This window comes from Bombyx mori, chromosome 1 (assembly GCF_030269925.1).
Source record: "Bombyx mori chromosome 1, ASM3026992v2".
Taxonomy (NCBI): domain Eukaryota; kingdom Metazoa; phylum Arthropoda; class Insecta; order Lepidoptera; family Bombycidae; genus Bombyx; species Bombyx mori.
Window position 1 is genome coordinate 5,320,441 of NC_085107.1, and position 12,326 is coordinate 5,332,766.

Sequence of the window (12,326 nt, forward strand, 5' to 3'; positions counted from 1 at the left end):
CAACTCTTATTAGTTTTAATAGGTTTGAAGGGTAGAGCAGCTGTTGTAACTATACTGAGATCTTAGAACTTATATCTCGAAAGGTGGGTGGCGCATTTACGTTGTAAATGTCTATGGGGCTCCAGTAACCACTTAGCACCAGGTGGGCTGTGAGCTCGTCCACTCATCTAAGCAATAAAAAATAAAAACGTTATTAATTCAAACATTAGTCTGATGAACAGGTTGGTTTGCTCTTTGTCTAGGCGTTCATTATCTATATATGTAAATATTTAAACATATATAAGTACCTATATATTAATAGGTGAAGCAAAAACTTTGTATCAATTTTTACGAAAATTGCGTGGATGAATGAGTATGAAATTTCCCACACTTATACAGAATATAGAGAAGGAGTGCAGAATGCTATTTTTTTTTAATTATGCGTTAATAATACATTAAATCAATAAATAAAAACACACATATATGTATACTCTATGTTTATTGTCAAACTTTTGTTGCTTAGAGTCTGTGGTGAAATTGAGAATAGGTTAATATTTATTTGTCTATAGTGTAGTCTTGGCGAAATCTGTGAATAAAGAAATATAATAGTCTTTGAAAATAGAATCATAATAGTGTACAAACTTATAATTTCAATTAATTATCGTCGAGTTTCAACTACCGGGGGACCACTAGTAATAATAATAACACACAACACAGGGAATTCTAAATTGGGACTGAATTTGGATCCCGTCGTTATTATTATTATTATTCATGAATTTAACTTCGCTAGATAATTCCCGGGGGCATTGTCAATTATGTAACTAGTTCACTTCGACTTTTTATACTTGACTTAATAAATTCATTCATAGAAAAAGTATTGCAACGAACAAACAAACCTAACCTATTCTTATTTGTCATTTTATTGTGTGATGAAATTGACCGTAACCAATATTTTGAAATAAATATTAAAAATTGTGTTTTTGAATCAAGTTATTCCAAAAACAGCTATATGTAAAAACTTTTTTTTCTGTAATATAGGATACTAAGTCTTTTGAGTTAGTGTAGTGTTTTTTTCTAATTCGAAATAGTTATAGTGATAGTGACGTCACTAAACAACAGATGAACAAAGTAATTAGACTTAATAGACACTCAAGTAAGGTCAGAGGGTTTTAGCCTAAGAGACATTAATTAAAATATGACCTAGTTTACGTTAAATTAAAATTACTGATTAGTTTTATCGAACTGGGTTGTAATCCGAGTATTACGCCGCATCTAGGTTATGGTACATTACATAAATAAATAAAATACTAGTATACAAAAACATCGTCTTTCACAATCAAATCCATATTTTCGTATGGAATATTGCTTATGACAAAACGCATACAGTAACGTTAGCTCCAAATTAGAACCTTTTTTTAAGGCATATGTGTAAGTAATAATTGCGGGACATTACAAGGCGTAAAATCGTGTCGAATTATAATGGTCACGACCCTCAGCAGTGAGGAAACGACGCGAGGAGAAGGAGGAGTGTAAGTAAATATTATAAGTCACCTTTGAATTGGCGTATAGAAGACAAATCACAATACTACATGTTCATGTCGGTTGATAGTTATATTAAAAACTGATTGGGTAAAGTCATTCACTTTGTACATTTGTGATAAAGAACGAGGTCAGCTTTCGTTGAAACTATCTTCCGCGCCCAAAGTCAAACAACTAGCTTTCCGTTCTTATTGGTTAAAGTAATGATTGTGTTTATACGAAGCCATTTTATAGGTTTACATATTAGAATAGGGTACAAGCTCACGGCCCACCTAGCGTTAAGCACTTACTGGAGCTCCTAGACACCGAAATGTGAATATCGCCCTACCAATCTTGAGACATTAGGTACTTTACACGATTATTTTTTTACGAGTTTAATTTTTATTACGTAATGTTATTCATTCATCGCGGAAGCCATTCGCGAGCATGACCTAAATAACGTTGGTTATTTAAATTAAATTCAAAAAAAATTGTACCTGTCTGCGGGATTCGAACATCGGCCCTGTTGCATCCCTCGATACGAGTGCACCGACCGTCTTATCTTTTAGGGTACAACTACTTTAAAGCATTTGCGTGTACCTTATATTGGTTACGTTCCATGAGGACACGTGCCATCTCGACGCGCGTGAAGCGGCGTCTCTGCGCCAACGGGACGTCGGCTTCCTCCTCGTTGTCCCCACCGCCGGCGTTGTTGCTCATCGCCTCCTTTAAATCACAAAGTCAATAATTAATAAATGAAGTTTTCATGAAATACTTAATTTACTGATTGTAAGGCAACGCTACAGTGTGTAGAATGCAACTTATAGATGAGCTGTCGACATCAGACAATATTGAACCTTAAGCGCATAATTGTTAACCAGTTTTTTATTTTTTTATTGCATAGTTGGGTGGACGAGCTCACAGCCATCCTGATGTTAAGTCGTCACCGGAGCCCGTAGACATCTACAACGTAAATATCGCCACCCACCTTGAGATATGAATTCTAAGGTCTCAGTACAGTTACAAAGGCTGCCCCACCCTTCAAACCGAAACGCATTACTGCTTCACAGTAGAAATAGGCAGAGTGGCGGTACCTACCCGGTATTTTACCTCCATATACAATTTTATGAAAACCCTAAAATTTGATAGGAGTAAGTTACGTCGACGAGAAAAGACAAACTAAGTGGTCGATCACACCTACCCGTTAGTCAGAACCACCGGCATGCTTATATTTGAAGTGCTGGACCACCGTAAATGCACGTGGAAAAAAATCGCGCAACTAGTTGTCAGAGAAATTAGTCTTCAAACTAAATAAGAGTTTCAGAAATGAAAGTACCGCCGTAAGAACAAATGATTTTATTGTAAAAATCGTGGTGTGCTTTTCAGGATATTATCAAAATAACCTTTCTACTCATATCTGTTCATAGAATATTTATAACTACCATGCACCTCACGCATTTTTTTTACAATAAAGTCATTTTTTCTTACTCTATTTTTAATTTAAATTTACTAACATTTATTTTCTATTTTTTAGTCGGATTTTCTATAAAAGCGTATTTTGTTAGTTGTTTTTAAACTATTATTTATTTTTCATTTTTTAGTTGAATTAAAATTTTTTCAATATTTTTTTAATATTGAATTGACATCGGTCCAACTTTTATCCGACGTTTTGAACGGGGTCAAAATCATGTTCAAAGATTCCGTTACATACATACGTCTGAAGCTAATAAAAGCGTATTAAAAATAAATACCTTCAAACGTCGCAATTCATCCTCCAATTGAGTCACCCGATCTCTAAGTTTCTCTCGCGCCGAACTTAGATTGGCCACTTCTTCTCGAAGCATCTCCTGTTCGCCGGTCAACTCGTCCACCTTCACTATAAGGTCGTCCTTGACAACGTTCAAAGCGTTCTTCGTGGCCAATAATTCGTTGTTCTCCAGTATCAAGTTTTCGACTTCTTTCCCCATGCCTTCCGGAAATCGTTTATTCAATTAATAAAAGTAAACAGATAACAATAATATAATACAAAATTAGAAATTATTTAATGAACGTTTATAAATGACCACTTTACATAATGTTCCGTGACGTGAATAAACAAACTGAATTGCAAATGATACATTAGTTTAGTACAACGCATGATCAAACAATATTAGTTAATGCGATTCGATTTAATGGTAATTGTTATAGAAGCAGTAACCTTTTTTATATGGCTTCTTTCAGAGCCTTTTTACTGGAAATGGACATACTACAAAAAACATATACAATACAACAACATACGTTGTTATCAAGCAGTATACCTTTTTTTTAAAAGCTTAATGGATTTCGATATATTATTAAATTTGCACTAGGTTTTATGGCGTTTGGAATACGAAGCCACGCGTATTGGGTAGACAGATAGCTGATGACGTCATGAGCTCATTGTGCAATGACCGGTGCGATGCCGCGGTTCACGCAGCGCCGCGGCGTAATGTGTGAGATTATTAATACACATTCCATGATTATATTATTAGTTAAACGACTAACAGAAGCGGGACATGTTATTGTTTGACCATAATTATGTTAATTTAATTAGAGAAAGCTGTTAAAATTTATATAGAACTTTAATGTTTACGATAAAATAGTTTGCATGTTACTTACCAAAGTAGTTATCGTTAACTGCAATGCGTTGATGCATTTTTTTTTTGTTAGAACGCATGGAAAGAACGAACACAGAATTAGTGTTGTATTACATAGTTTACAGTAAAAGGTAAGGGACCGCTCACACACTACGCCAATTAGACACTAGATGCGGTTAGAAATTTAAATGTAATTAAAAAATATATATTGCGTTAAATTAACTCATGTCAAACAATTTTCGTACAACTACAATTAGATAAATGTAGAAATGAAAAAATACTAATAAAACTGTGTCAATTTTATTATGGCGAAGTGTGTGATCGGATGAATAAAAGAAAGAAAAAGATTTGTTTAAATAATAAAAAAAAACACCAAACTAAATATATAAAAAAAGAAACATAATAATACTAGACTATAAAGCTTTTAGCTTGTAATGCGTCCCGATATCTATAGTTTTTTTTAAATATATTTATGTACACATAAGTAATCATCATGAATAAAATTGAAAACGTTACTACTACGTTATATCTATTGATATAAATACTGCGCCTATCGTGAGGTTTCTCACTGAAGCTTTAACCGAGTCGTACAGTGTGCTTAATGGTAGTTTTTTAACGTTCTCGATAGCGTAAAAGTTTAATCAAATTTGTATGGAATTGGAACAGCGCCTCTAGCGGCAAACGTAGGGAAACGTTCCAACTTCATACATATATGAGTTAACTTTTACGCTATCGAGAGCGTTAAAAAATTCGCACTAACAACACTGTACCATCACTCGGTTAAAACTGGCACACTGAACAAAATTTATACCAGGATCTATTATAGGTATTATATTATATTATTTTACAACATTTCGAATGATTAAACAGAGATGAGATTATTTCATTTGGAACAACGCTATCCTTCATCAGCAAATTTTTTTGGTATTTTCACTTGCTTTATAAGTAGCCGTGTAAAATACATATCTTAAACCGTACTGATTCATGTGTACATTAACACCTTTAATGTTTCGAACTTGACTACTTCCTGAGAAGAGTTGATATTTACAGCAGATAAATTGATCTTCACAACAGATAATTATAATTTGTTATTTTAGTTATGTGTTATTTGTTCTACACACACACTTCACTTTTTATTATTATTCTCATTATCCTCTCGCAGGTCTGCTGGAAGAGATTTCTTAAAGAAATAAGCAGTGCCTTTGTACATAATTTTCCTATTACTCTGTACTATGTCTTCTTTTCTGTGTGTACATAAATAAAAAAAAATAAAAAAATGCCTCTATACATGTTGATTTTAAACATTTATTTTTATATTTTCTTTGTTAAGTTCTCCATTTAATTACGTTTTTGTTTTGTTAGACGAATCTTGTCTGGATCAGAATTAAGTATATTCTTTAATGGAGGAGTACATAGTATTGGCCGGCACGTGAGATTTGTATCGAAGTGTAAAGTGCACTTTTCCGCTCACGTCAACTTTGCTTGCTTCTCATAGATTTATAAATGATTTAAACAAAATAATTTACAGGAAGAAAGAAAACAATCGAACATATCTGCGTCCGAACAGAAATAGAAAGAGAGTGAGCGAGATAGAGAGAGAGAAAGACATTGCTACTACAACTCAAGCTACAAATTTCAAGCAGTACTACAAAATGTATTGAGTGAATTGAATGATTATTATGTCACATAGTACGCTATAAAGCAGTTAATTGTAGAGGGAACATATTTTCGCACAGCCACGAATTGAGTGCGATCATTTTCCGTGATATTCACGACGTTATGGTGATCAATTAATGACATCCTTCGCTTTATTTCAGAAAATATTCGAAGTTTATTAAATATATTTGTATTGAGTGATATTTTACTTGTAAATTTTACTATAATGTATTCTTCTCAACAATATGATTACTTAAGTGTACGGAGTCTAGTAAAACGGTTCTTTGTTTTTAATCTAATAATTGTGAATTAATATTTAAACAAAACATTATTTAAATAAATGCTTAATATGTTCATTTGATTTAAATTTACTAAAATATTTTAATCAATTACACTATCAAACATAAATAAACATGTGAAAGAATGTGGAACGATATGTGACGAATGATTTTATTTAAATTAATTATTTAATACTGATCGTCCGACTTACTCTAAGAGAATATAATACATATTATATACAATTCGATTAATAGAATGTATGTCAAATAATTAATTTAAAAAAAGACAAATTAAGTACATTGTACATTTGATATGATATACGACTTAAGTCATGGTTACTAAGTTCTTTTTTACGTTCAATAATTGCCAGTTTAAATCAATTTTGGATTTTCAATTTTCGAGAGGAAAGAAAACGGAGTCCACATAGAATCAGTTTTACTATCAGTCTATAAGGATGCCATACAAAAAATTTGCTTCTCGGTTAAAACAACCAGCAAATCTATCATTAAAAAAGGTATATATCGTGAAATTTGGTAAGAGGCAAGCCCTTTATAGCATAATTAAAGGGAAAAATCTGAATTTAGTATATCGGTCTTTTTGACAAAACGAAATGGTCTTGTGAACTACGTTCGTAGGGAATTGTATTGACGTCACGTAAAAAATATATAATACGTTAGGGAATAAAAATAAAATAAAACTTAATGTGTTCGGTAAGCTCCCTAAATGATTATTTAAATTCCGCAGAGGTGGTCAGTTAGACAAACAACATCAAAAGTCTGCTTTAATTTTTTTTTTTGCAGAAGCTAGATCTTTTAAAATACGGAACTTATAAATAAATATTAATTTACATAATAAATTAAATTAAATTTGGAACACGGAAAGTGATGTGCTGTGTATTATTTTATTTTGTCAGATTAATTTTATTTATTCGACGAAAACAGGCATTTTGCAAAAAAAATTATCTGCAACAAATTTTACTGCATATCATAGACACACACGCGTATAATACACGAAAAGCATTAGTACTAAAGGAATACGTAGTCTCGTGTAAGAAAAACCTTAGTAACAGGCTTAATTTTGGTCCATGTTTTTTTTAATATTAAGTGCTTAATTTATTCACGAATAATTCTCATTTCATCACATAATCATAATTATCGATATTGTTTAAACTTACCAGAAGACGCATATTCTCCAGGATGCACCCAGCTACCTAGTAATAAAAAATACGGTACTTAGTACGGTTATGATTTTACAAATTTTCTTTTATTCATTAAATTAAAAAAATACATTGAGCAGTCATTAATTTAAGTATTTCATGAAGATATCTAATACGTCGTAATATATCGTGATGCGATTCACAAATGTTATAAGTTTGGTCGCTAACAGTTCAACACTACCGTGTTAAGTATAAGCTGCATTAGTCTAGCTATTCAAAGGGGGAACACTGCCAGTATCTTCGGAACCTTTCCTAAAGGGACTCCTTTTAATAATATATTTTAGTTATTATTATTATTGTTATTTTGTAAGGTTTTTAGTTTAGGTTCATTGTTATAAGGTTAACCGCATTAAAGTATGAGAAATTCTCAAATTTTCTTTTTTTATTTATTACGTGGATGAGTGAACAAGCTCTAGGGCCGCCTAGTGTTAACGGATTACCGTAGTCCATAAACATCAGTTGCACAACGTGAATGCCATCCACACACCTTGAGACATGAGGTCTCATGTGTATTGTACGAGATTTGAGGCAGACATAGATAAGGCAGCGGTATAAAACGTCAACTACTATCATTTTAAATTGCAAAAATAGTGAAACAAATGAGGACTTAGAAATGGCAGGGCCAACAGAAACACCAGTTATGTTCCTATGCTTCGTTTTGATTTTATTCACCAGCTCACATCCGTTACTCTATTATATGTTTAACAAGGCGAAAACAACGTGAGCCCAAACTATTACATAACATTTCAAAAGATTACCCGCTAACGATAGAACACGGTAATGTAACTTAGTTATGCAATAAGCGGTTTTCCACAGAAGTGGACCGGTCAAGTGGAAACAAAAACAAATGTGGGTGTTGTTTTACGATTCGAATGAATTAAACATCAAAACGGATACCGGTTCGACAAAATATTTTCAGCGTGCTGTTCGTTTGGGGAACGCTATCCGGTTTTAATTTTATTTTTATCGTGTACAGTATGAGATCATTAAAATGAAACAAATTACCAATTTAATATACATACTATAGTATAGTATACAAATAGTGAATTGTTAATCAGACATAACACTACGAGTATTGTAACGTCGTCGGTTAGTAAAAATTCAACGGCATTATACTTTGATTTTTATTATTTATTACAGGCAAGGTATTCGGAAGAAACCCAAGGGGCAGACGTGCAATAAACTGGTTGGACCAGATACGCCCTACTCTCAACCCTTCAGTCCTTGATGCCATCAATACAGCTGAGGATAGGCAGAGCTGACGCAGAATAATCCAGAAGAAAGTTATTAAAGGAGGCCACGACCCTCAGCACTGAGAATTATCGACGCAAGGAGAGAGAGATTATACTTTATTTTTCTTGAGAATAATTCGACGAAATTTACGTATTTTGACGTACTTTTGACCTTTTTAATATGCAAGTTTTTGTACAAAAAAAAAAGAAACCTCTTTACTTTTATCTTTTTATCTCTCCATGATGCAGATTTATAAATATCTCAACTCACCTGTGATGTCAGCACCTTCATCGCCTTGTGATTCGGCAATGCTCGCATCGGTGTCATGGAAAGCCAACTCCTGATACAAAGTGTTACCACTTCGTTTTTCGCTCTTAGTCTGAGATTTTCCGATGTTTGAATTCGGGAGAGCGACAGGCGACGTTGCCTTCAAAACAATTTATTACTTTCAATTTTTAAAAAATATGAAATTAAGTAAAAATCTTAACACTGAATCTCACTGAAAAAGCGATATTTATTAAAGTGGCTTGTTCATTAAATATAGATGCACTAGAATTGTTCCTGAACGAAAACAAAGATTCCGATACAATATGTCATGTTGCCTATGACGACTATGTACAAATTATTACTTAATACCTATATCATTTTATGTCACGAAAGGAGCTTAGTTAAGAAAATTCATTCCAATTCGTTATTATGGGCTCGTTTCCAAAATCAAAGCCCACTTTAGTATATAAATTGTTGGACTCTTGTTTCCGTGTGCGTAATTGGTACGGAATTTTTTTCTGTTCATTTATCTACTTATTTTTATTATGTATCTCAAATGATGATTATTAAATTATTAAACCGGTTTCATGACCTATTCATTTACTAATCAAGCAAAAACGTTTTATTAGGAAATAGATTGTCATCAAATGGAAAAAATAAATGAATGAAAAAAACTTTGACATTTCACTGACTTTTCTCAACAACGTTTTATTGCAATGAATTTTTCAATGTATTTCCAATTAACTACGTTATACCTAATAGTGTTAAGCTATAATAAGCCTGTGTCGTGTTTAAAGTGTTATCAATGCTCATCACTGACGGATCGTGGATGCTACAAGTACAACTTGAAACAGAACCATTTGAAAAACTGTGAAAATAACACGAAATCGCATCAAGCACCTGTCTGCCGATCATTGATGCAAATAAATTATTTCACTTTAGAGCAGGATCTCGTCGTGATTAGAGAATGCGCCTACATCTATAAACAGCCACTAGGGTGTGAACAATCCAAATTCAGCAACATACATTACTCGTTGGTGTGCGAGTGCAATGAAGACGGATGCAATAAAGGAAGCAATTTATCGGAAGAGCCTAAATTACTTCTTTTGATGTTCTTGTACAAGATGATGACATAATAACATTAATCCCTCGCAGAGAGGGACTGGAACAGAGATTGGATTTTGCAGCTGTTCGCTTAAAACACTCGCAACAATTCTGATCAATGCTGATATGTATAATACATATGTATATAAACATCATGGCAAAGCAAATTAACAAATTTCAAAAGATTGCGGACCTATGACGTTTCGTTAATGTATTTAAGTTACGTAGATAACAAAAACTTGAAACTATTCATGTTACTGTGATCATTCCATGAATTAAATTTGTTATTGGTTCTGCGTCATATTCTACTACTACTATAGTAGTTACTATAGTTTGCTGTAAGGCATCAACCCTCTTGCCAAATGTCACGCCAATTATTCGAAACCAAATTTTTTTTTATTGCTCTGATGGGTGGACGAGCTCACAGCCCACCTGGTGGTAAGTGGTTACTGGAGCCCATAGACATCCACAACGTAAATGCGCCACCCATCTTGAGATGTATAGATACAACGGCTGCCCCACCCTTCAAACCGAAACGCATTACCGCTTCACGGCAAAAGTAGGCAGGGTGGTGGTACCCACCCACTCTAACCGGCGCCATCTAAGCGGGCTTCGGACAGCCTGCCGACCGACAGGGCTGATGGTCGAGGCGCCGAAGACCGCCGGTTCGGCATCCCGAGGGGTAGGGTGATGGGAGAGATGTGCTCCGCACTAAGCGCTTCACTTTTTCACTCTCCCCCCTTTGCCTTTTCATGAGTTCTGTCTCATGCGAGGTTTGGACGTTGCTTGTTGAGCGACAGGAGGCTTTAGTCAGTTCGACCCTGACATACCCCGCCCGCCATCCCCAGTGAAGTGCGGAAGTCAGGCGACTTCACCTCCCAAAAAAAAAAAAAAGATTGGTGGTACCCACCCACGCAGACTCACAAGAGATCTTACCACCATTTCAGACCATTTAAAGAGCCCCTTAATAAGACCATTTTCACGACTAATTTACATTATGTATTCACAAATCCTCATACCGTCCGCGCGGAGCTGGTATAGCCATTTAGACTATCAGCAAATAGGTAGAGAAAAAATCGTCAAGAGTGTGTCGAATATTTTACTTCAGAATATATCTTGAATGATTTATTCTGATGACTTGGAACGGGGCGAGTTCATTCATAGGTGTTCGTTGCACCAATCCCGACGTTCAGTTCAGTCATCCCAACGTTACTATTATACTCGTATATGGTTCCAACGTGAAGAATTTCAGACATATTTAATGGAACTTCCTTTTTTATTATTATTATAACAGCATTACGTTGGATAAGCAGATGAGCGCGAGGCCCATCTGGAATTAAGCGGTTATTGGATACGGATTATAAGTACCGCAACCCACTCCAAGATATGAGGACGAAGTTTTAATCATATTATCCCCGCGTTCAATTATAATTGATTCCATGTTCAGAGCCGTAGAGTATCAGAACGTATTACCAATCACTAAAATATCTGTTTGTGCTTTTATTAAATAAATACATGTTCAAATCACAAAATACGGCCTATTATAATAACACATCACAATTTTGTTATCTGTTTATTTTATAACTCGCCAATGTGTCTCATCTGATAATCTAATTATAAACGTTTTATACATAATAGAAAATTTAGATTTAACAAAAAAAAAAATTGTCCTTATGCAGTATTTTTATACCAATTTTGGCACACGCTATGGTATTTGATTTTTATCAAGAAACTATAGGCCGCAAATTATTAAACTTTATCTAAAAATCGTTTTAAATTTGGAATGGCATCCCCTAAAACTCCGAGACATCTAGTTTCCTTTGAACATATTCCTAGCCATTGTGCAATTGTTAGAAATCAGTCATTTAGCTGAGATGTTGGTAATAGAAATTTATAACAAATTTAAAATATTTTGTAGAGAAACATGACATAGACGACATCACTTTAGTCATTTCTAACGTGTCCCCGAGTCAGTACGCGTGTGTACACGTGTGTGTATTCTCTATGACCTTCAAACGACCAATCGATACGTTCACTTATTGAAGAATTTGCTTTACTTCAAGAATTCTTGAAGGGAATCTCTTGCGGGCAGTAAATCCTTGATATGTAAATTTCTAACTGAATAATCGTTTTTATAATATTATTAGATCGAGACGTTTTTCGGTAACAGTTGCGTCAGGACCAGTAGAGAAATATCGTGAAGTGGCTAATTTATATAACAAAGGTTATTATTATGTGATCTCCTTGCCTAAGGAATCTATAAATGGAATTATCAATACTCGACGCGACATATAGCTATTATTACTCGCACATTTCAGTTTTATTATATGCATTATTCTTCTTTATCGTTCCCTCAATGCCGAGGATCATGTGGTATAGACTACCAACTACTACCAATTAGATACATATTTTAATATTTACATTTTTAAATCTATTATCTTGTATCCAGTAATCCCGTT

The 12,326-nt window shown here is 34.0% G+C and overlaps 1 protein-coding gene across 3 annotated transcripts in view; it reads right to left on the bottom strand.

The window, feature by feature from the left end:
• LOC101738756 (JNK-interacting protein 3) overlaps positions 1 to 12,326 on the bottom strand; it is a 41,635-nt gene that overhangs the window by 19,697 nt on the left and 9,612 nt on the right. For 2 of the 3 annotated variants that reach the window (XM_012693578.4, XM_038010964.2), the window contains exons 5-9: positions 8,767 to 8,923; positions 7,222 to 7,257; positions 4,135 to 4,152; positions 3,249 to 3,466; positions 2,098 to 2,223 (exon numbers count right to left, since the gene is read on the bottom strand). In XM_012693578.4, coding sequence (XP_012549032.3) covers positions 2,098 to 2,223; positions 3,249 to 3,466; positions 4,135 to 4,152; positions 7,222 to 7,257; positions 8,767 to 8,923 — 555 coding nt within the window. The remainder of the gene's footprint in view (positions 1 to 2,097; positions 2,224 to 3,248; positions 3,467 to 4,134; positions 4,153 to 7,221; positions 7,258 to 8,766; positions 8,924 to 12,326) is intronic. The other variant, XM_038010962.2, reaches the window with a different exon arrangement.